General features: G+C 38.7%; 1 protein-coding gene across 2 annotated transcripts in view; it reads left to right on the top strand.

Moving 5' to 3' along the window:
* Positions 1 to 23062, top strand: part of GABRR3 (gamma-aminobutyric acid type A receptor subunit rho3) — a 31687-nt gene extending 8625 nt beyond the window's left edge. For both annotated transcript variants that reach the window (XM_068692719.1, XM_068692731.1), the window contains 8 exons: positions 542 to 654; positions 10075 to 10142; positions 11659 to 11882; positions 14515 to 14597; positions 15402 to 15542; positions 18306 to 18458; positions 20101 to 20297; positions 21322 to 23062. In XM_068692719.1, coding sequence (XP_068548820.1) covers positions 542 to 654; positions 10075 to 10142; positions 11659 to 11882; positions 14515 to 14597; positions 15402 to 15542; positions 18306 to 18458; positions 20101 to 20297; positions 21322 to 21624 — 1282 coding nt within the window. In that variant the 3' untranslated portion in view covers positions 21625 to 23062. The remainder of the gene's footprint in view (positions 1 to 541; positions 655 to 10074; positions 10143 to 11658; positions 11883 to 14514; positions 14598 to 15401; positions 15543 to 18305; positions 18459 to 20100; positions 20298 to 21321) is intronic.
* Positions 23063 to 24419: the final 1357 nt, after the last annotated feature.

Here is a 24419-nt window from a genome sequence, read left to right on the forward strand (position 1 = left end):
CTTGGCCACAACTGATGGGTGTTTGAGAGGATCTCAAACACCAAGTTCCTGGATCTAGGACTGTCAGTTTCAGAGTCCCTCAGAAAAATTATTGATTCATTTGAGGTTTTAGGGAAAGAAGAAAAAGATTTATAATAAAAAGTGTAATTGTCTTTGTAATATGGATAATGTATAAAGTGGTTTAAAAATACAGATTCATGGTGTTATTTCCAAGTCTGTGTTGAAAGAAGTTATGTGAACAATACCTTTTTTTTTTTTTTTTTTTTCATTTGGCTATTATTTCTCATATAATGATAGAAAAAGTCTCTGAGGGGATTTCTTATATGTAAAAGGTGTTCCTCATGAACCTGGGTGCCCTCATACCTGATTTATCCACCTTTTCCAATATGTATCTCCCCAACTTTATTAACACAGTTGTTTCCCTTATTACTGTAGATTCAACTGTCCAGGATTTTTGAGTCCCTGCTTCATTTAGCCTTCTGTCAGGCAGGAATAAAAATGAAGTTTCTTACTTTTTTTTTTTTTTTTTTTTTTAACACAGCAAACGAGAAATTAAAATGAGGAAACTTGACAGCACCAAAGTACGGCCACTTAAATCTGAGCAGCTTCTTCGCATAGAGGACCATGACTTTGCACTGAGACCTGGATTTGGAGGTAAGCAGCAGGTGCCAGTGCTGTGCTGGTTAGCTCTTCATTCTCTATCTGAAAGTTACTTACACTCTGTCCGGCAATGTCATTTAAAATTGAACAACAGCTTTAATTGCAGCTCACCTCTTTTGTACTCCAGAAACCAAAGAAAAAACTAGAAATAATTGAAGGTGAGACACTTTTTTGTATTTAGCATATCAATAGGAGAAACCATTCAAACTGTCTCCTGCTCAGAACTAATTAAAAAAAGCAATATTATTAGAATACTATTCTTTGAGCACAGTGATTAAGGTATCCCTGGAAACTGCATAGTCTAGTAGCAATTAGCAAATGACTTAGTCATCAGATTTGTTTTGAGAGATTGAAATGACCTATGAATTCCTAAATCTGTTTGCTCTGTACAAAATTTAATAGCTAACCACAGGCCTTCAGTTTATTACCACATAGTTTCTGTGTTGTTGGGCACTATGATGATTATTTCTTCATTTAACTAAATTGCATGTGAATAACATCCCAATCAATGGGATGTTCCCAGTTTAGATTTGATTTTGGCTCTCCTTCGTAGAAGGTAAAATTAGAAAGCTGCCCTACTCTTAAGCTTTGACTGTGTCTTTGCATCACCAGTTCAGCGTTCATGATTCATAGAAATAGACCCACCTGCCCTGGATTATGAAGCCAAAATAAAATATATGAGGAGCAATTATCAGCTGTGTGAAAAGGCATAAATCTAGGAGGCTAGATGAAGCCTGTGGAGCTGTTCTTATTGACACCAGGTGCTGGGCCTTGGCAAGCATGCCAGGAGGGAGAAACCTGAAGTAAGAAAAGCCTCTCTGGATGCACTGGTTGTGAAAGAATTTCTCATTACTCTAGAAATTTTGGCTTGTCAGGGAGCAAAAATCTTTCCTGACTTTTAACAGTAGTTGAGTTATGTCTGTATCTTGGCAGCAAAAGTTAGGATTGCATTTTGCCTAAAACCTGTCTAACCTAATATCTGTCACTCTGGACATCTTCCTGTTATTACCTGCTTTGTCACACAAGGAATTTAAACTTTTGAGAGTAGCATCTCAGAAAGAAAGCAGCATTTCCATGAAAGAAGCAACAGTTCAGGATGTACTTTATCACTGGATCATCACAGAAAGCAATACTTCTGATGCACATAAAAGCAGCTTTCAGAATATACCCTGTGATCTGGCAGCTGTAATTTTCCACAGCCAGTGAGGATTTTTCTGCACCCAGAAAATCTGTACCAGGCTTTTTCCCCTTGTCCTTTTATTTTCAGATGACTAGTCATAGAGCCCTTTCAATTCCCATTGAAGCCAGCTGTGGTTTTTCCACTGACTTCATTGCACGGGCCTTCTAATAATCACATTGCCATGGGTACGATTTCAGCTGCACTCCCGTCTTCCAGAAATAGCTTTCAGCAGAACTGTGCATCAGCTTTGCTGCTCTTGTATTATCCACGTGCTGTAGTGGCATAGGTGGCATTTTAAAAGTCATGTCCAGTAGTTCACACACATTCACATTTTCAGGACTCTCTTAATAAATGGAATATTTATGTGTCAATCTCTTTAAGACTATAACATGGATCCATTAACATTTTTACAGCACACAATGAAAAGTCTTGGGGAAATGAGTATTGATCCTAATTTTACACTGCATTATTCCTGTCTTACCATTGATTTCAATAATGTTACAGCAGTAAAGAATGGCTTGTTTTTCAGAAGAGACAGGTTAATAAGGCATGACAGAGAGTTATCACAAAAATGTAACCTCATCAAAGGACAAAACCATCTGAAACACGAATCTGAATAACATACCCAGAATTATTGTCTGACAGCAGAGTACGTGTTTCTCTAAAAGACACTACAAATAAGTGTGCAATAGAAGGAAACAGCTACAGAAGATGAAATTAGAGATATCCCTGCTGCCCAGGCACTGACTGGAAGGAGTCACATATACCCTTCTCACAAGGTGGGCACTGCTATCAGCAAGGCTCACAGCATGTTCAGTACAGCTTATGCCCTGGGGCTGGCGCAGCTAGGGAACAAGGACTTTGCTTACTTTCCCCTTCTTCACACTGTACCAACAGCCATAGCATGGCTCTGAACTGCATTAAGACTTACTATACTGTGGCTTTATGTATTTAAAAAGATGAGGTTTGGGGTTTGTTTTTATCAAACATAAAATAGCATCTCAGTACTGTGATTCTTTGAGGGCTTGGATCTGCAACGTGTCACAGTGCATGATTTATTTAGCTCAGCACAATGCATGATTTTATGATACTGATGGGAGAAAAGAAAGAAAACAAAACAGGTCAAAAGAGCTGAGTGAAAAACAAGTATTTTAAAATTATTCTTTACCTTTCAAAGAGGGACAATTTTTTTCCCTCTATATCTCATTGGGATTTCCTTGGTGTGTCATTGAGCTGTAATGACAGATTTTGTTAATTTCTACTGTGCCCCTTTCCCTGAGAAGGTCAATCATCCTTTGCACCAGTTTGAGGAAAGAAGCGGCTGGAAAATCTATGCTGTTTTTAACCTGCTGGAGATTCCTCAGTTCAGGGAACTCACAAATCTAAATCTAGCTTGTTAATTTCATTTAGACCCACACATGCAAAGTGAATGAGGAAGATAATAGGACCCAGAGATTTTAGTATTTATAATTAAATAAAAAGGAAAGACAGAGAAAACACATGCTGAATTTGGTTTGTAAACTGAGCAAACATCTGCACAGGAAAAGATTTGGGGGAAATGAATGTAGAGCTGTTGAACACTGATGCTTCTGGCTGCAGTGTCACTGGAAATAATTGTGACCTTGCTCACATGGCTGATTGCATTCTCCTGAAAATATATCATTGCTTTTTGGAGATGAAAGGTCATTTTTTGACCAAATGGCCACAGTTCTGCTTTTATTTATTTGAGTGTAATTTGTCTTTGTTCTGTTGATTGCAATGACATTCTAGCTGCACAAGCATAAGTTGACTCTCTGCTGATTTTAAAACTTAGTCCTGACATTGTCTGTTTATTAACAGATTAGAGATCTAAGTCTGAGAAGTATACTGTGTCAGCATGAAGCAAAATCAGCAAGCTGCTAGCAAGCTGTTTCTACATTTTTGCTATAGAAATGCTCCTGTGTCTGCAGCTCATTACACAGTGAGGCTGTGAAGCAAACCTATTCAGTACATACAAATATTATTTAAGATAAAAAAATGAAAACTTATGTTGTTACACTGCATTTACTCCCTAAGCCAGGCTCTTGGGTTGTTTGTTTTGTCATGGTCCTCTTCTGTTTGAAAGTCGCTGGTAGATGGACCCAAGCAGACTGACCTCCTGCAGACCAAGGAGAAGAAAGAGCACCAAAGTTTCCTGTAGATGAGCATAGTGAAGGCTTGAGAAATTCCACCAGCAATGGTATAGTACTGGTCATCAGTTGTGGTAAGGACTGTTTGTATAAGTCCTACCAAAGGAAACAAATAACTGTCAGTAGACTCAAAGTCAGATCTTTTCATGACTTATATGTATCTTTGTATGGCTATGGCCTAAAGTACCTCAGCTGATTTTTCAGTAGCCTGGTGAACTGATAATCTGTGAGAAGATAGCTCAAGTCTGGACTGGAGAAAAAACAAGAAATTAAATTATGTTGACAACACAACTCTTAATGATCATCTCCATATTTTAAACTCAGTGAGAAAAGATGAGCACAGGCCAGGATCAGACATTGTGCTGAGATTTCTAGCAGCTCACATCTGAGGAGCACCAAGCAGGCTGTCTTGACAGCCAAAACCTTATGCATTGAGGGAGGTGTTAGCGTGAGTCACACTTAGAAACCTTTTAAAATTACTTTATTTTCTACTATATTTATGCATCTATTTCTCTATATTATGTTATTTTCCTAACATTCTTATTTCAGTGTATTAGCAGAAGTCATTTTGAGCTCTTGGTTTCTTGAGTTCTGTCTCCATGAGCTAAAAATCAGCATTGTCATTTCAAAAATCATCATTCCTTTACTCCTCTGTCCTTTGGTTTTCCTAAAACTCTTTCACAAGCTCTCTGAACTATTTTGCAATCTAGAGATTATAGAACCACATATTAACTATCACTACGTAAAAGTAGTTCTCTCTATGTGTATATATACATATACGAATATACATGTATATATTGAAGTATAACAGCTTTATTTTTCTTTTCCATTGTATCTTAATGACCTGTCAGGCCCTATGCTACTTGTGGGCGAGTTAAAGAAATTTTACAATTGGATATTTCTGCTTTGTCAACCTGTAAAAGGTTGTACATGTTAGAAAGATGGAAAATAATTTAGTACAATTTAGCTGATCAAACCATAGCAGTCTTTCTAGAGAATTTTCATCCCAATCTACAATTAAGCATAGTCTTTATTCCAGATTGTCAGAGGAGCAGAGATCACAGTAACTCCTCCCCATTTCTTGAAAGTTCAGAAACATCTCACTGTTGTGGAGGAGAATGACTGACAAAAGTGGAATAACTTTCTCCCATGTGTTACTGGAAGGAATAGCTGGGGTCCAAAACAGGAGGGAAATATTTTGGTAATTTGCAAGAGCTCTGATAGGCAACTTCTCCTGGATGTGTTTTTGTACATTGCTAGTTCTTCTATTCCAAGAGCTGGCTATGGCTGATACCAGTCCCCCTTCATTTCCCATGTAAATCAGAAAGAAACAAAAGAGTAACAAGAAGAAAATACTATTTCCAGTAATGCTCCTGTTTTACTCATTGCCAGGGGAAAGTAAATACATCCACGCAGCTTAACTTACCTGCGGCTTGTTTGCATTTCTGTCTCTTTGGTTCTCTTCCTCTACAAGCCCACAAGCCTTTTTTAGAAAAAAGCATCTGTATAGATCTTAATCCTCCCCCAGTCTCTCTCTGTCTTACTGGCAGCCTTCTGTAGACCTAGCTTTTTTTCTCAGCATACCCTGTTACGAAGCTAACTGTGAAAAATCAGTGACTGATCTTTCTAAATTCAATGTCTATCTTAGGAAATTGCAGGTGCAATCAGCGGTGTGTTTAAAGGTTTGACTGCTACCACAAGCAAGCAAACAAACAAACAACAATGTATGTAATTCATTAAACCAGTTATTATTACTGTAGAAATTGATCCTAGAATGCTAGAATTTTTTTTTAATATAATAGCTCTTTTAAAAAGGATATTATAGACTTTGTCTTTCTTGCTATTTATTAAAAAATTCCATGCTCATCAAGGAATTCTTTTGATACGCTTAAACCTTTAAAATAAAAGAAAATAGCAATGGCTTGTGTGAAGATAAACCCTTCTGAAAACAATTCTATTTTTTCTCCTGAGGAGTAATTATCTTGAAAATCTGTGGAACCTCCATTGTGAAAATCACTAATCCCTCTAAAATAATGATTTGCAGCAGTGCTCCAGCAGCAACTGAAGCTGCTCAATTTAATAACAAAATCCTCTCTGCCATCTCCAGTTTTGTCGAGCTGGGAAATAAAAAACACAGCTTTTCTCTGGTTACTTTTTTTCAAAGTGAATTTGATGTCATTGCCTGATGGTCAGCCAGAGATTGAAAATCTCAGTACATTAAAGAGAAAGCTGTGGCACAGACATAGGAGTAGAAAAATGACTCATTTTCTGGCCGTTTTAGGATGCTTATTGAAATGCTCTTTCTTAAAAAAAACAGCATAATAAGCCCAAGGGATAGACAATTTTCAGTTTTCAGCAACCTGTTCACAATAGATCATTATTACTGTTTCTAGTGGAATTGTTTTTTTAAACCCCAGAAAGAAATGTTCCAAGAAAACTACAAAGCTAAGAAGACCTGGACCAGAGTATGGCCAATAAGTTTTTTTCAGGGGTGGCAGTGTTAGTGGCAGAAATATAAAAATGCTTCAGGCTGGAAAAATGAACAGTACTCTGAAGAGAACAGAACTGCATGTATATGTAATGTTTAGTGGCTTTATCATCTGAAGTAGGGGCAGAATGGGATGAAAATATTTGTAGCTGCTATGACCTGTCAATATAAGGTCAGAGCTGGGTTCAGGGGACATGGTTTAATAATTGTCTGTGGTGAATGCTAAACTCAACAGTGTTTTCTCCTTAATCGGTATGAGTACACTCTTTGGCTATTTCTCATACAGAGAACAGGAATCTCTTTCTAAGGATTATGTTTTACAGTTCTAACATTTCTACCTCATCAGGAACAAATTTCATTGCAACTGTTACCTATTTATTTAATTCACTCTAGAAACACCCACTGTAATTCTCCTGGCCATAGCTTTTGATCTCTTTTATGTTTTTCACTGTCCTCACTGATTTGGTTTTATAACAGTTCCCAGCTTAGTGCAAGCTGTCCTTTCCAAGAGTGAAGTACCTCTGTGTATTTATGTGTAACAGGCACTTAAGCTTGTGCAGGTGTAACCAGCATAATCATCTGTACTTAAGCTGCAACTGGTTTCTAGTTCTAAGACCAATTTCTTTGTATCTGCCCAGATAAGGTGAATTATTGACTGAAATTGTGTCCACATTTGAGTAGTGATTGTTTGGGCCAGGAAACTGTCTACAGTTTTTGCAAAGCCCAAGAAAGTGTTAGGACTACCACACTTTGAAGATCTGTCATCCAGAAAAATACTTTTCCTTGCTACACATGGTATGTGTTTACTTAGAAAGCCAGTCATCCTGTTTTGTGGTATGATTTGTGGGTTGCTCCCTGCCTGCTTGAAGAACGCTGAAGGAAGACAGTTAACTTTATTTGCTTTAGACGTGTACCTGACTCAGAAACTGGTAAAAGCCATTTTTTTTTTTTTTTTTTTTTTAATGTGGAGAGTAGCTCCCCTCTCCTCCCCCTTCATCCATGTAATTCTACTCAAATAGGACTAAACCCACTGACAGAAACATTCCAGTCATGCATATCAACCTCAAATTTTAGTAATAACTGTTAAGATCAAATGTATGCTCAGAAATGAGCACTTCCAGTATGTCCTGCCACTTGCAGCTGCCACAGTGCCAGGGTAAGAGTTTGGAGAAACTTACGATATCAAGAAGTTGAAGCTTATTGGTGAGTAGGCTTAGATAACATGCAGTTCCTCTGCCAGTCAGTCCCTCCAAACTTCCTTGGGAAACAACTGGCATTTCTAAGGCCAAGCTACCACATCCAAATTAGAACTCCAGAAAGTACCTGTTACGCTGAATGGAGTTTAAAGGGACCCAAGAGCAATGAGGCCATATTTCATGCTGTTGGCATACTAGTGAGCTTTAGTAGTGACTGTGCTCCTAGGCTGGAGCACTGTGCTTCTACAGCCAGCCTGATCCCTGATATACCCAAGCTGGCTCACAGCCGACTCAGGTATCAGCTCTGCAACGTGAGCTTTTCCTCTTTCACCATGCAAATGAGGAGCTTGATAAACAACACCTTATCTTTCTGCAGTGTTTGCATTCACATGATGCGCAAACACCACTTGTGAATGATGTTCACATTATGTATAAATCCTGCTATGACTTCCACTTAGACTAAACCTGCCTTTAGCTTGCACCATAGTTTAGATCTCAGTGGAATACTGAAAGGATGAGCGCTCCAACTACAAGCTGGCATTTTTGTAGCCATACTCAATACAAGTCAGTATTTAGCATAAGGAAACTATTAATGTAGTGTGGTTGGGGCTGTATGGACAAAATAGAGATGAGAACTGGTCAAACCTGGTTTAGGAGAGGCATAAAATATTTTTACCAGTTTGTGTGAAGGACCCTGGTTGGATATATATGTTGATACTCTTGTGCATCAGCCTCTCAGGTAGATGTCTCCTGCTGCCTTTAGTCTCCAAAAGAAGCAGTATTTTCCCAAGTGCTCTCTAGAGTTTTACTAACACACTAATTGACTGAATTTTGTTTTGAGCTTTGATCCTCTGGCTGATGGACTGAGCCACACATTCCTCTCAGTGGCAGAGATGATTTCTGAGCCATGCAGCACAGCTCTTGTGAGTGCAGAGACATGCTTTTGTATCCCCTGCTAACTCTGGTCGTGGTTTACCTTGTTTTTCTGTGCACATCCTCATCTGTTCTATGTAGGGTCAAAACCTCCATTAAAACATACAAGTCAAATCTAGAGATTACAGAGCCAGATTTTAAAATACCTTTAAAATAGTTCAAGATCTCCGGTGGTAAGAACTGGAGGCAGCTGTGTAATCCTCGAGGGCTGCTATTTTAAGGATAATTCCAAAAAGAGACACAGTATTGTGGCTGGTTGTCAGGAGACTGATATTTCTGGACTATTTTACTCTAATGTAAGGAAAGTGCAAGAAAGAGAGAAAGATGAGTTAAAGAATGCTATCTCCTGCTGTTCAGAATTCTTTGTACCCACGTTTTGTATTGCATTATTTTAAAAGTTTACCCTTAAAGTATTTTAAATGCCTATTTTTTACAAATGTAATTGGAATTCCAAGTACAATAAATAAATGGATTAAAAAAGAAGTACAATAAATAATTCCAAATGGAGAATATTCTTCAGTGTGTGTGTGTATGCACAAATCTCTGTCCTCTCCCTCTTCCATAAGGAAACACTTAGTCAATTACTTAAGTGGAATGACTTGCTTGCTGAAAATTACACAGGTACATAAGCAGTATAGACCTAGGTTTTTAATTCTAAATATTTTGTACTGAGGAGACTAGAAATAATTTTATATTTTGCTGTAATTCTAAATGATTTTAATCACTTTATTACAAAAATGCAAATATGGTTTTATGATATGTTCATTCAGAGCAAATTGTGTCAGAAACTTACAGCCTTTTTCAGTGGCATGAAATAGTGGGGTAGTATTTAGAAAAAATCCACCAAGTGCTGTTTGATGTGTATTGTACTTGAAAATAAATTCTTATTTATTATATTTATAAATTATTATACAATGCACACACAACACTCCATCGTGGCACATACTTAGTGTGCGTACAGCTTTTCCCTTATAAGGTAGTGAGCAAGAAATCCATTTTCACAAACTTGTGTGCTAAAATTTAAATAGTTAAGCAACTGAAGATAATTAGGAGGCATAATATTTTTTAATAAGAGTTGGGAGTGATAAGTAAGCTTTGCCGTCACTGAGGTAGGTGATATATTTACTCAGCTTCTCCCTGTGACAGTTCTAAATAGTACACCAAGCAGTTAATTGGCTTTGGTACTGCAAGGAAGCTGAAACTACTATCTAAAGTGCAATGCCACCAACAACTAGTCTGGCAGAAATCACTTAAGATTTGTATTTATTTCTACAACTCTTTAGCACTGGGTTTTACTGTATTGCCATGGGCTTTCTCATTCAGCGTACTATGGTGGACAGACCATAGCAAATGATGGTATGGAGTGTACTCTGCATGTTGTTTATATGCAGTCTTCCCTTTAAAAATACGGAATTATGTTCATCGCACTTTCATTCTGTTACTTTGAAGGGTCGCCAATACCTGTGGGCATTGATGTGCAGGTAGAAAGCATTGACAGCATATCTGAAGTTGACATGGTAAGTTGGTTAGTAAAACTAAAATAAAGAATTTCAGCCAAAACTCAAGGTCCCAGAAACATCCAGATGGATGATATAGAACAATACAGTTAAAAGAAGCAAACGCTTAGCACAGCCTTGCCTTAAAGCATGCAAGTCACCCTCATTTAAATTAGTGTTATGTATGAGCACACATTGAATTTCTCCCCGAGCCAGAGGAACAGAACAGAGCAGAGAGCACTCTGATTTGAAAATGTCAACCATTCAGTAAGTCCCGTGGGCTTCCATGTAAGCTCTTAGTGCTCTGCACTTTTGAAGATGAGGCTTAATGTCTTTTAGACCTGTCTCAGGTCTGAATATTCCTCATCATTTCTGACATGATGGAGCTGTGGTCATAACAAATGGAAATATAAAAATCAGCTCCAGGAATGGTCTTAGGAAGGAGACACCCTCACTACAATCAAGGACATGTAGCAGTGGAATGCAGGCTGCTCATTCCTTAGCCAAAATTGTCACTAATAGTGCAACTCAGACGTTGGTGCCAAGCTGCTCAGTCCTAGAATAGCAGGGCACATTAACTTGGCAAAGAGATCTCATTTGTGGTATCTTTTCATACCAAGTGCAGCTGTAGCCATGAGCGTTGAGCTTGCTGTGGGTTCTGTCAGTACGAACCCCTGCATTGCTGTGCAAACCTACCCAAATCAGTGGGTTTCATGCAGGCATAAAATCAGATTAAATAAGAAAGCTTATTTATCTTCCCAGTATTATTTTCAGAAGTAATTTTTTTACCAAGATGAGGAATGCAAAAGCTAGATAGGTGAGCCCAGAGCAGATAGTCTGTGCAGAAGCTCAGACTGGATTTCCAGATTCCTCTCCATCTCTTTCCACAACTATATTTGTTATATGTCATGTTATATAGCCATGTTATTCTATGTAAGATGATATCTTTAACAATATTTCATATTTAAAAGATTACAGTTCTTGTAAAATTGTTTACTCTTATGAAATTCACCATAGTGTTTCTATAATAATCATTTCATTCAAAATATTTACTAATCTAAAACCACTGACTAACCTTTGTACAAAATGTACAGATGAATGGATTTTACAAACTGACCTGAAGGAACTATAAAGGAATTGTAAAGGGACTATAGTCTGTTGTGGCAATAACTTGTGAAAATTTCCACAGGAAAACCCTCTCCATTCACCTTAGGTTGGTTGTAGTTTCTTTTCCACTTTGTTGATGATCTAATCCAGTAGACCACTGAGCTCTGTAAGAGTTTTATCTGAGTATAAATGACATATGAATGAACCCCAGACTCAGACACCAGGGACCAAGCAAACAGCAGGTATCTCAGAGGTAGCTCCAATATAAATTTAATCTCACTGAGTGGCATTTGATTCCTCTCATGGAGGATCCTCCACATGATGCTTATAGCAGAAACTGATCCTTTACATGAGTTGATTACTTGGTACTGTTTTCTATTGTGCATGAATAAAACATGTATTGTCTTCTTTTATTTTTAATTAAACAAAGGACTTCACAATGACTTTGTATCTCAGACATTACTGGAAGGACGAGAGACTTTCATTTCGTAGTACCAAAAACAAAAGCATGACTTTTGATGGAAGACTGATAAAGAAGATCTGGGTACCTGATGTATTTTTTGTACACTCCAAAAGATCTTTCATCCATGATACAACTGTGGAAAATGTCATGCTCCGAGTATACCCTGATGGCAATGTACTCTTCAGTCTACGGTAAGAACAATACCATTTTTATAAGAAAATACATGATGCAATTGTGGAGCAATAATCTGTATAATGAAAAACTACTGGAAATACTTGCAGTTAGGATTCTGATGCTGAACTGGCATTAATACTCTGGTGTCAGATACTGGGAACAACTGACAAATGGAAATTTGCAGTGTACCAGTGGGAAAATAAATTTAGGATCGATAACATAAAGATAACATCTGTCATTCACATATTGTTCCCCATCACAGAATGATGGCATTTTTTCCATCTGTTGTGAATACCACTGAAGTTTTTCAAGTGTTAGTTCATTGCCAGTGGTTTTAGCAATATTGGAGTAGTTTTACTGTTGAGTGCAGTAAAGCCCAAAATTATTAGCACAGAACATTTTTTCCCCTGAGTCTTTTAAAATTATCTCGGCTATTTTCACCCTGGGATACCTGTAAACATTGCACTGATATAAATCAGAGCTGCAGGTAGGCACAGAGAGCTGCAGATCATCAGTGCTGATGCCAGCAGTGTTCAACAGGCACACTGTGTGACTACCAAGAACTGGAAAGCAAAACAGCAGTTCCATAACTGGAATAGCAATGTCATTAAACACGCCTTCCTTCTACCTACACAATATTGCTTTTCTTTATCAAGCAGATTTGGATGATGCAGCAGAAACAGTTTTAATGGAAGAATTTTCCCCCTTGGGCAGAGGCCCTGGAGCCTGTGCATTGCAGGAATCACCACTCTCCACTTTGTTACTAATTAGCCCTGTGCACAGATGTGATATTTCATCTAATCTGGAGAGCTGGAAGATTTATGCAAGCACTTGAGTTTTTGGTCATGTAATAATTGTTCTAACAAGTAAATTAATTCATCTACCCTCTCATACAGCATGCAGAAACCCTCACAGCAACTGCTGTACACCACATTGAAATAGTGTTAGGCTTTTATTTTCAAGAATCACACTGACCAGCAAGAAACCATGAGGTAAACTATGCATTTTATTTTTATATTCACTTCTGTGCTTCATGAGAGAGAAGGATCAGAGGAAATGCACCAAGGCTTACAGCAGTAGCTCTCAATGTGAGGGGAGATGGGAGCCCCTGCCCTGCGTCCTACATACCATCTGCAAGCTGGTGCCTACTTTTACCTCTTGCCCTCTTCTCTCTGCTTCCAGAGTTACCTTTCCCTAGCCCTGCATTGCTTGTTGGTGGGTACTGGGTGACTCCTCCTTGCTCTGACAGGTGAGCCTGCATGCAGTCTCACCTTCCTATGCCAGTGAAGAGCAAAACCCCAAAGTTCCTGCTAAATTTTGACGTGTGCATAAACACGAAGAGCAGGTTCTCTTCTCATCCTTCCTTTCTCTGTCACGTCTTAACAAGCTAAGAGGCAGGGAAGGGGGTGACCTAAGGGCTGGTGAACCAAGGTTTTGGAATGATTAAGGTCATACAGCCTGAGTGCTGTTAATCTATATGTTCCTAAAGAATCAGATGCTCATTAAACCCTCTTTTTGTATTGCCAGATTTATGTGCAGTGGGTAGATTATATTCCAAATCCTTATGTGCAAGAAATCTGAATATTCCACAGTTTCTCTTCAGTACCCAGCATCCAGGATTTTAATGAAGCAAAATTGAATAAAAATCCAGATTTGGTGCTGAAATAGTCCATTTTTTTCCACATTTTCTTGCTGTTCCCCTGATCCTGTAGTCAGTATTTAAAAGATAGAAATGACATCCATAGTTAGAGGTCTTATGCATCTTTTTAAAGATATGTCAGTCTTACCATCTCATTTCAACCCTGTAAAATCTTACATTTGTAAAAGCTTAGTTACAATGTGATTACTGATCACAAGTTTCCAAAGATCACTTCTATATCCAGCATATTCAATATCAATAAAGTCCATGTAGGATTCAGTTTGGGGAAAAAGTAAATCCCAAAGTAAAACATCAAATTATATACAAGCTCTGACAAGAAAGGAAAAATTGGAAGTTTTTACTATATCTAAATTGCTGCTTATAGCCTTTCTGTTTGTTTGTTTATTGTGTTATTTGGTTAAAATGCTAGGGGTCATTTGTCTTCTAAATATGAGTGAAAAAGCAAGTGAAATTCATTGTCTAGGTTTCCTTAAGCTTTTTAGGGTATTAGGCATTTGTATGTTGTTGAAGAGGAGAATAGGCTTTCAGACATTGCAGCTTATCTTTTTATGCAATTAAATATTATTACCATGCTAACAGGGAAAACAGCACTTGGAATAATATTTACTCTAATCTTTAATATTACCTACTTCAGTCTATGAGAAACTAGTCAAGAAATGTGAACTTCTCTTGTTAATTTTGGCAAGTGTAACCATTCAAAGCAAAATGTGTGAAAGGCTAATCAAGGATCAGGCCAGTAAAGAGTTTATAAATTGAGTGTAATGTATTTAATAAGAAAGACTATTTATGTTTAAAAATGTGTTCTCTCACTGGGTTAGTTTTCTATCACTACCTTGAGGCAATTTTAGAAGTGTCCATAACAGCAGAAAAAGTCATTCATTAGGATTCTAGCCAGCAGGTTGGTCGGGGATTTCAATCAGGTGGCTGCACAGCCCAGAGAAAGTGTGAAATTTTTCATTTACTTTCTGGTTTTCTGTTCCTTCCTGCAGAATAACAGTTTCTGCTATGTGTTTCATGGATTTCAGTAGGTTTCCTCTGGACACTCAGAACTGTTCGTTAGAACTGGAAAGCTGTAAGTTTAATTCATGACTGCTCCTCACATGTGCATTATTACCAGCACTTCATCTTCTTCATAATACCTTTTTCACCTGTGTTGCTGTGTGACCTGAAATCTTTGACCTGTACATATTAAACTGCTTTGTATCCAGCTTGGGATATTTCTGTAGCTCAGTGCACTTTGGGAAGACAGAAAAACAACCATGTGCCCCACTTTGTTTTGACTGAGTTGATGTTCCAAGGTCTCAATTCAAAATCTTTTCCTTTTCAAAAATCATGCTTTGTCTGAGGAAAAATGCAAGTTAAAAGTAAAATAAAATGTCAAGATTTGACCCCATAGAAAAATGAAAAGGAATGCTTGTGTTACAGTGAAATGTCTGTTTTCTCAGCCCTGACTCTGTGGTCTGTAGTAAAGGTGATTGTGTCTTGCAGAGAACTTTGATACCTCAGAATTTATTTTGTTTGGATTAAGAGCAAAACTGGGATGCTGGCTGGTTGTTCAGACTCCACAAAAGGGAACAGACTGCCAGTGCTTGGGCAGTCTGCTCAGCACAGCAGCTCCCAAGCTGTACCCCTGTGTGTCTTGGGACCTGTGCTCCCCCTCTGTCAGGTACATGGCTGACATGGCACAAGATTCCACCTGAAAAAAGGTGCAATGTGTTTTTTGCAATTTTTCTATGTCAACTAACTGGCAAATTGATATTAAAAAAAAATAGGTTTCTTTGAGGTTTTCCAAATTGTTTTGAGTGTTCTTCTATTGCTAAAGAAACAGAAGCTTTATTCCAGCAGAGAAAGTGATTTAGTTTTTACTTTCTCCCAGATGCATATAATGAAGATGATCTGATGCTATACTGGAAACATGGAAATCAGTCCTTGAGCACAGATGAACACATCTCCCTCTCCCAGTTTTTCATTGAAGAATTCAGTGCTTCCAGTGGACTCGCATTTTACAGCAGTACTGGTATAGTAAGCCCCTGTCATTAGAAGAGAAGCATGGGACGCAGCCATGCAGTTCACCTTCAAATTAATTGCTAATAAATAAGCAATGGCAAACCTCTGAGAGGTCTGTCAATTGCACTGATCTGTTAGCCTCAGGCCTAAGTTCTCTTTACATTACCAGTGTAACACCTGCTCTGTATTAGAAGAGGCTCTGATAATACTTGCAAGCTGACAAAAAGAACCTTAAAGAAATGCAGAACAACTAAATATATGCTGTTGTGAGCTCTCAAAATGGTGGGCCTTTTCCGAAAGTCTCTGGAGTATTGGGTTTACAGGAATATTTTGGTCCTGGTTATATAGAAAAAAAATATTGAAAATACCAACTGTAAAGGGTCAAGTACTAGAAAGCAAACAAAAGGAAACCCCAATATATTTTACTGTCTAAAATCTCATTTTTTGGAGCTGGAAAGTGTCATTAAAAATCTACTGACTTTAAAATTCTTCATGAGAGTGTTTATAACCTATTAAGGTCTAATTCATGGTTTGTTTAATGTTCCATGTTTATACATAAAGTTGCAGAAAAAAAAAAATAATCCTTGTATGTCAGTGCTACATTGTTTACATGCAGATATCTGTGCCAGACAGGTTTTTATGCCTCACTATACATCTTGAACTACACCTTTTGGCAAATTGCACAAGGCCCTAGAAGTTTATTATAGGTTTGATTTCATGCAAAGTGGCTTTTATTTTCTCTTTAGTTGTGCATGCAATTACAAACTTTGCATTATGTCTCTATGTAAGTAGTCTAAACATACTTTTCTTAACCAGATCAAATAGAATGCTTGCTACTGTACTTTCTGGTTTGAGACAGTTCATTTCAATGGGAATATTCCCCTTTTATATTCAGGCAGATTAATGAAATAGAAATGATTCCATATAATGGGGTGAAATGCATAACAATTTAAAACAAACAAACAAACAAACAACCTTGAAGACATATAGAAAAACTGCAAATAGAATTATTTACTTTATTTTAGATACAGAATATCTTTGTTTTCTTTAAAAAAAAGAGTAAGAGGGATTCAAGTTTGCAGGGCTCTTACTTTAATGGCTGATATTTAATGCAGAAATTCCAGTTTAAACGGTACTGCAGCCTAAGCAGTGAGGAATTCACAGATCAGAACTTGATCAGTTCCTTCAGCCTTATCTCTTGCCTGTGTCTGAGCTAAGAACAGAGCTCCAGCTTTCAAGAGCCACTGTCATGTGAGAAGAGAAAGTTGCCTTGCTATCATAACACTGCCTTGCAGAGAGCTACGTCAAATTTGTCCTTGTTGCAAGAAGGAGACTGGGATGGTTTCCACCAAATTGCTATCACTGTGTGAAACTGCATTCTGGGGACTCAAGTGGCTTCTTTACCCTTCTTGCTATTCTCATCAAAAAACACTAATGCAAGCAAATATGGCCTTGTGCACAGCACTGCAACCTCATACAACCTCTGTACCTTTGCAGCACCTTCACAGCACCTTTGATTTTGCAAAAAAAGTAACTGCTTAGCAGTAACGTGCAGATGTTTTGAAAACAAGCTAACTCGGCAGGGTAAAGGTGGAAAAGTAGGTTTTTTTTAAGTCACTGGTGACCACTGGGAGGTACCTCGGAATAAATGCAGGTGCCTTATCTGTTAACTAGATCACTGATGTTTGTAGGCATACACTTTCCTTTGGCTTTGAGGTTTTGTGTCAGACAGGAGCTTACACTTTCTCCTCTTCTTTTGTTTTGCTTCTTGTCGGAAGAAAGTGGTTACATGTAACATTTCCTCCCCACCAGAAGAAAGGAACAGTGGGGAGCTATTGGCATAATTTTAGTGGCGGCCATCTCCTCCTGAAGAGTCTGGACAAAAATGCTGCTCACAGAGCAGACTTCTGCATTTTAGGTTGTGCATAGCCTTTCTTGTGAATCTCAGTGAACTACACACGCATAGCATTTAGGATTTTGGAGTTCCCTGGCCTCCAAAGGAGCAACAATGTCACTGTCAACAATCATTCTAAAGACAAAACCCTACTGCATGGCTGAAACCACTTAGAGCATCTTTAATATTAAACGGGGTCACTGCTGAGATAGTCTTTTTTATAAAGTGTCTCTTTGTGATGGCAGGACTGTTCAGACACAGGCTTATTTCCGTCTGCAGTTGTATAGAAAATGCAGATTCTGCACAGACTGCTGCTTTGCCTTCTTTGTACCACACTGTAAACTGTTTTCCTTGCACAAGGTGTAGCACATGTGCTTTGCTGCACATCCAGAGCCTGCCCCAAAAGTCACTAGATGGCACCCTTACCTCTAAAGTCAAAGCTGGGCAGGGAAAATGGTCTGACCATAGGAAAAGTGCGGCTTGGTGCCTGCATGTTTGCAGCATGAGAGAAGGCAGGCTGCTTTTGAGGGGAGGCAGGGTATCTGCTCCACTGGGCTAGCTGAACTGGACTATTATATCTTATCTGTATTCCCCAAGCAGTTTCACTTGAAATCTATTTACTTTATTTTTTTCAGTTTCCTAACCTTAAAATTATGCAATACTTGTGATGCTTCACTGCCAAGGCAGCAGTGTATTAATGAGGTATGGATGGGCAGTTTATAAAGCACTATATGAAAGCAGGGTTTTAGCAATATCTCTTAGGTATTTACCATTACTGATGTGGAAACACTGGAAGGAGAGGACTGGTGAACAGAGATTACAAATAACATAGTTCTCTTCTTTTCTCCCCCGCCTTCTTCCTCTCCTTTTTCTCATTAGGCTGGTACAATCGACTTTTCATAAATTTTGCACTCCGGAGACATATTTTCTTTTTTGTGCTTCAATCCTATTTCCCAGCCATGCTGATGGTGATGCTGTCTTGGGTTTCATTCTGGATTGACAGAAGAGCTGTTCCTGCCAGGGTATCACTAGGTAAACCTTTACTGTATTCTTTTGGGATACATAGAATGGATAGCTTTTGAAGTTACCTTAGCTTTTTATTTACGCAAGACATGAGCAAATATATCAGGTAGTTGCCTGGACAACTCTATTATTGCCACTGTTGTCAGTAACACAAACTCCTTTAGTTAACCTCTGTGTTTGGAAATGGGATGTTTCTTCAGACTGGCTTTACTGTGGCTTTACTGTACTAGTAGCTCACACACTACAGAAGGAAAGAAAAAATTCTTTCTGCAGATTTCCCTAGGTAGAATTTTAGTTCATTCCTTTTTTTTTTTTTTTTTTTTTTTTTTTTTTTTTTTTTTTTTTCCTCAAAGACTTCTTTTTCTTCCCAGGGAAGTAACAGGTAGTCAGATCCCTTCCTGGATCCATGGCTCATGAGAAATACTTCATAGGCACAGCAAAATCTATCTAAAATCTTTGTAGCTCAGCTTTCTCTCTAGAACCAGTTGATATCTTCCTACCAACCTGGAGCCACTTTTCTGACTTGTCCTAGGTAGCAAAGCCTTTCTTTGTCAGGTACTTTGAAAATGTTTACTTCAGTCCCTTAACTGTGCAAGGCACGCAGGCTACTGTGGAAGGCAAAGAGCAAGCTGGGTGCCTTTCTGCTCTCGTGGTTTAACTCTGAACACCACATTTTGGGATAAAAAGATTAATTACAGTTGGCTCTTTTTTTTTTTATAACATTATTGTTCTCTCAGTGATTAATCAGTTGATACCACTTCAAGGCTACCTTTTGCTGGTAATTTAACACTAACGGACTTGGACTAGGTGGATTTTTTTTTCAAAGATTAGCATCTCTGTGAAAATCTGACAAAAATATATTAAGATATCTAATGTATCCCTAATATATCTGAGTCCAAAAAACTGTAGCGATGAAGCTCCTGCTCCTTCTTCTCACTGATACTGGTCCCAGAAGCTGACTGTATGTTGCTGTATTTCTTAGACAAGTAAAAGCTTTGGGAATCTCTGTTTAAGAAACAAACTGGCATGTACTGAGGCAGCCTTTAATGTTTATCTATAGCTATATTAATCTGCCTTTCTATTGGCAGATATTTATATCTCTACGTGAGATATAAATATATTAGTCTAAAACCAAATTATGACACCTAGTTTTATTAATGCATCTACCAATTTATTTTATTTGTAAGAAATTTAACTTCATATTCATAAATCAAGTTTTAATTCTCAGTAGGTCATTTGTAATGTTGTCAAGATGTTTTTGCTGATCATGTTCTTTAATTTATGCGTGGGTTTCTAAAGAAAGTTATGCATCAAGAGTTTTACAAATAATGCACGTTCACTACCCTACAGCAGTCATAGAAAAGCTGTCATAGAAAGTACTCCTTGCACTGCTGAATCAGCAGCATTTTGTACCCACTGCTCAAACATGGTGTGCTACAGCTCTGACTACGCACATGGAGTGGAGACAGTTTTCAGTATTGTATGTGATAGGTCCTTCATGGTTCACTCCACTTTTCAGAGCCTGTTCAGTGAAGTTAAAAGCAGTCTCAATCATTTGCCCTCACAGAGCTGTGCTGTCCAAGCAACTGGTGATGAGCTAATCAGAACCAGCTGGCCTGTATTATGATAACCTCCCCTTCTTCTTTGGCAGGCATAACTACAGTGCTGACAATGTCAACCATCATTACAGGAGTAAGTGCCTCAATGCCTCAAGTGTCTTACATAAAGGCTGTGGATGTGTATTTATGGATCAGCTTCCTTTTTGTCTTCCTGTCTGTCATCGAATATGCTGCAGTGAACTATCTCACCACAATTGAAGAGAGAAAACAACTCAAAAAAAGGGGCAAGGTACAATAATCTGTGTTTTGCTGCCTTCAGGAGTATCACAGAAGCCACAAAATAATCCTGATACAAAACTGTGATAATAGTACCGTAACCATCTCTGTGACTCCATTTTGTATCTCATTTTTTCTTGGCTGAATGGGAGAAATGTATTGATCTCTCAGATCTTGAGAAGGTCTGAGTTTTCTCTCCCTTCCTTTTCTTGTAGCAGAGGTTAAGGAGCACATCTCATTTTTATTATTATCCCCCCTGCCCAGAGGAAAGTAATCTTTATTTTGTTTCTCAAATGCCTATTGATCAAGGGAGTCTTTTAATCTTTTTCCTTTCTGTGAAATATACACTAAAATGTGCTCACTGTGATATTTCCTCCTGTTTCCTGTGAGACAGACTATCCTTCTCCTGCTCCCCCATTTTCTGATAGGCAAATGGGTTTAATGATATATATATATATTTATGCCAAGACCAGATGAATGACAAGGTCAATTTTTTTTTTTAAGTGTGCCTGAAGTAGTAATGTTTATATTTCTGTAAACATTTGCTTTCTATGAGGCACTCACTTAAAAACTTTGCTCCAAGAATATCCCCATATGTGAAATCATTTGCTGGAATACCACAAAGGGAAGAATATACAAAGGATCCATATGTTGCTCACATGATTTGATAATCCTATCAAAAAACATGAAAATGTTTGAAGTCCAATAGCTCCAGCAACACAGACCTACACGAAATGCAGAGTTTGATTTTTCTGTTTCAGAAGCAAGGGCACATGTAAGTCAGCTGGCAATAATCAGTCAGACAAGTGTGTTTTGTCACATATATCCCTTTACTTGCTCATGTCCTCCACGGGAGGCCAGGCCCCACAGGTAGAAGCATTTGGGGTAGATACACTGGGAGGTAACCATATTCTCTTTATGCTCTCAATAGGGGGAACAGCACTGAAGAGAAAGCTTTTTTAATTTTGTGTTTTATTTAATTATTACTTACTAAAATGGCTTCTGCTAGATGCAGATTAACTATTCTTTGTTGCCAGGCATCAGGAATGTACAGTATTGATGCAGTGCAAGCAATGGCTTTTGATGGCTGCTACCACGACCCGGATGTGGACATGGACCTGACTTCTTTCTCTGACCGCTGTGAAGAGAACGCAACGCGGGCACGAGCAACCAGTGTCTCCAACGTGGGCCCAGCTCGCATCAAGAGAAAGAGATCTCTGAAAGGAAACGTGGGCAGGATTATTCTGCAGAACAATCATGTCATTGACACATATTCCAGGATTATATTTCCCAGTGTGTATATCGTGTTCAACTTTTTTTACTGGGGTTTGTACATATGAACAGAAATCATTATAAGCTAGACATTATTTTGTGTATGACAGTAGCATTGTGCTCTAAAAATAATGCAAAAGCAGTACAGGAAATGGTTGAGAGTTTCTGAAACTGGCTTCTGTGTCAAACCGAGGCAGGTTTGTTTAGCAGCAAACCTGCTAATGAAAAATTCTCATGAGCCTGTTTTTTCAGTTGGACTGTGTGGTGCTTTATTGGGGCAATCAAATGCACACGCTACTGCTGCAGTAGCACAGAAGCAATTTGCTCACTAAGGGAGCCCTTTATCACACACCTAAACAGATAGCAGCTCTTGGTCAATGTATGTATTATTCAGTGTCTATCTATACTATAATCATTCCTCTTTAATCAGCCTTTCTGTTTGTTCTCCACTTGTTGTCCAGGTTCGTTTTCAGTCAGCACCAATCGCCTTCAAATAGCTCCTATCCCTATTTCACATGCTGCATTTCTGTTTTGCTAGGCAACCTGTATACACCTCAGGAGCCTTTGTCCTCAGATAGTAGGGAAAGCAGGAAGCAAAGTTAATGGGGCTTTGTACATGGTGCATCATCAAAGCCTCAAGAAAAACCTTCACCCTGTCAGCTATACTCGTCTTTCCACAGGATCACTGGCAGGGACCTCTATTCTGGAGAAATCTTGATCACTAGTCTCCGAGGTAGCAAAGGAATAGCGTCCCAGATGCAATGCACTCAGTGTCCTACAGCCACCTGCCTGGTGGATGAATAGTGTCACCTGCACAAGGTGTGCCCTTCGTGTGACACCCGCACACCTGTGCCTCACGTTAGGCCTGCTGTAGTCACCTGCTTTCTGTATAACTGCTCTTTTCAGAAACCTAGCCTTTGAGGAAGAGATTTTAGAATACTTTGTCAAGAAAGCAAACAAACCATGTTTTTAGCAGAATCTGGTTCTTCCATTTTATACTGTATACATGAACTTGGGTTTTCGTCCCATCCTTGCCTTCACAGATTGGAAGTTACAGTGAGGGGGCGCTTGCTTGCAGCACTTGTCTCTATCACAGCTCAAGCTACCACACCAACACCTGAGACACCCAGGAAATAAAAAGAAGCTGCTGTGCCAAAACAGAGCCATATACAGGAAACCTGCTGGTCCCAGATGAGTCCTGCATGGCACCCTTAGGTTGAAAGCTTAATTCAACCCCTTTAGGTTGAATTAAAGATGTTCAGGGACACACACAAAAAGTGTTCACAGGTCCAGAAAAGAATCAAGATTACTTCTGTGGCTTTCCCAAATGAGAAACATTTTCCACTTAAATTTCCTGGTTTTGTCTGTCAATTAATGAAGTGAGTTCACATGTACAAATTCAGTTCAAAATGATAATTTGTGATAACAAAAAATATGAAAAGGTAAATGTTTGGTCACTGCTTGGTTAAAATTAGGAAATGGGAATAAATTTGGAAGTCTGAACCACTCTCGGATTTATGATTTTCCTACTCCAATATTGTTTCATTATAGCATGGTGATGTCTCGTACTGTTTCAAAAAGCTGCATTTGTCAAGCTCTCAGTTACAGAGCTGGAAAAGCTGGTGACACATTGCATGCTGGCTGATTGAAATCTGATGGAGTAAGTGGGTACTTTGGCAGTCAAGTTACTGCCAAACAAATGATCAGAGCTAAGACAGCTTTGATACTCTTCCAGGAAATCCTGACATGGAAAGGAGAACTGTACCAGGAATGACAATGCTGGGAACATAAAGCCAAAGGACACGCAGGGTTTTGGCAACAGCAACGGCACACCAGACCTCAAGCTGAGCAGATGTGTAATATAAATATATAAAAGAAATCACCATGTCATCCTTGTTACTGCACTGCTATTATGAATGCATCCTGCACAGATGTTCCAGATTGCCTGAGAAGATCCCATCTAATTGCTCCAGATGTGTGCGCCCTAAACTTATAGCATGAACTAACGTAACACCATTGTTTTCACATAAATTTTTTATCTGCCTTATGGGAAGAGCTATTTATCCAAATAAGAAGTATTTATCCAAAAGTAAATCTTCATCCTCTGACAGAAAAAGTACCCAAGTGCTTCTTGACCCAAAACAATTCCCTCTTCTAAATATCTTGGAGGATCTGCAGCAGCAAGGGCTCTGCAGTCTAGCCTGCCCAAGTCCAGTGCAGACTGGCCAGCAAACTGACCCACACATGGAAGTGTATAGGAAAAGAGTCATGCCTGCATTTACTTTCCCAGCACATCCTATACAGGTACCTAGAAGCAGCTTTGTTTTCTTTCATGGATAAAACTGTTATTTATTTTGCAAGTTTGAATGTAACCACTGGCAAAGTGTTCTCATCATGGAAAGTGATGGGAAACTCACTATATAGTGAGTTTTATTATAGACTATCTGAGTTGGAAGGGACCCACAAGGATCATCGAGTCCAACTTCTGGGTTCCTACAAGACCAGCCCCCAAAAAATCAGACCACGTGTCTTGAGTGTTTTCCAGACGCTTCTTGAACTCTGGCAGATTCAGTGCTGTGACCACTTCCCTAGGGAGGCTGTTCCAGTGCCTGACCACCCTCTGGGTGAAAAACCTTTTCCCAATATCCAGCCTGAACCTCCCCATTTGAACAACCTAAGCACAAAAAGCAAAGATAAACATTAGTGCAACCGCGCGACCATTTTATGCCCAAGGTAAAAGCTGCCAATACAGCTCTCGACACATCATAGCATGTAACAGTCACGATAACTTCCCGGTAGACTGGAAGCTGGCAAATGTTGTGCCGATTTTCAAGAAGGGTCAGAAAGAAGACCCTAGCAATTA

Source organism: Anas acuta, chromosome 1 (genome assembly GCF_963932015.1).
Source record: "Anas acuta chromosome 1, bAnaAcu1.1, whole genome shotgun sequence".
Classification (NCBI taxonomy): domain Eukaryota; kingdom Metazoa; phylum Chordata; class Aves; order Anseriformes; family Anatidae; genus Anas; species Anas acuta.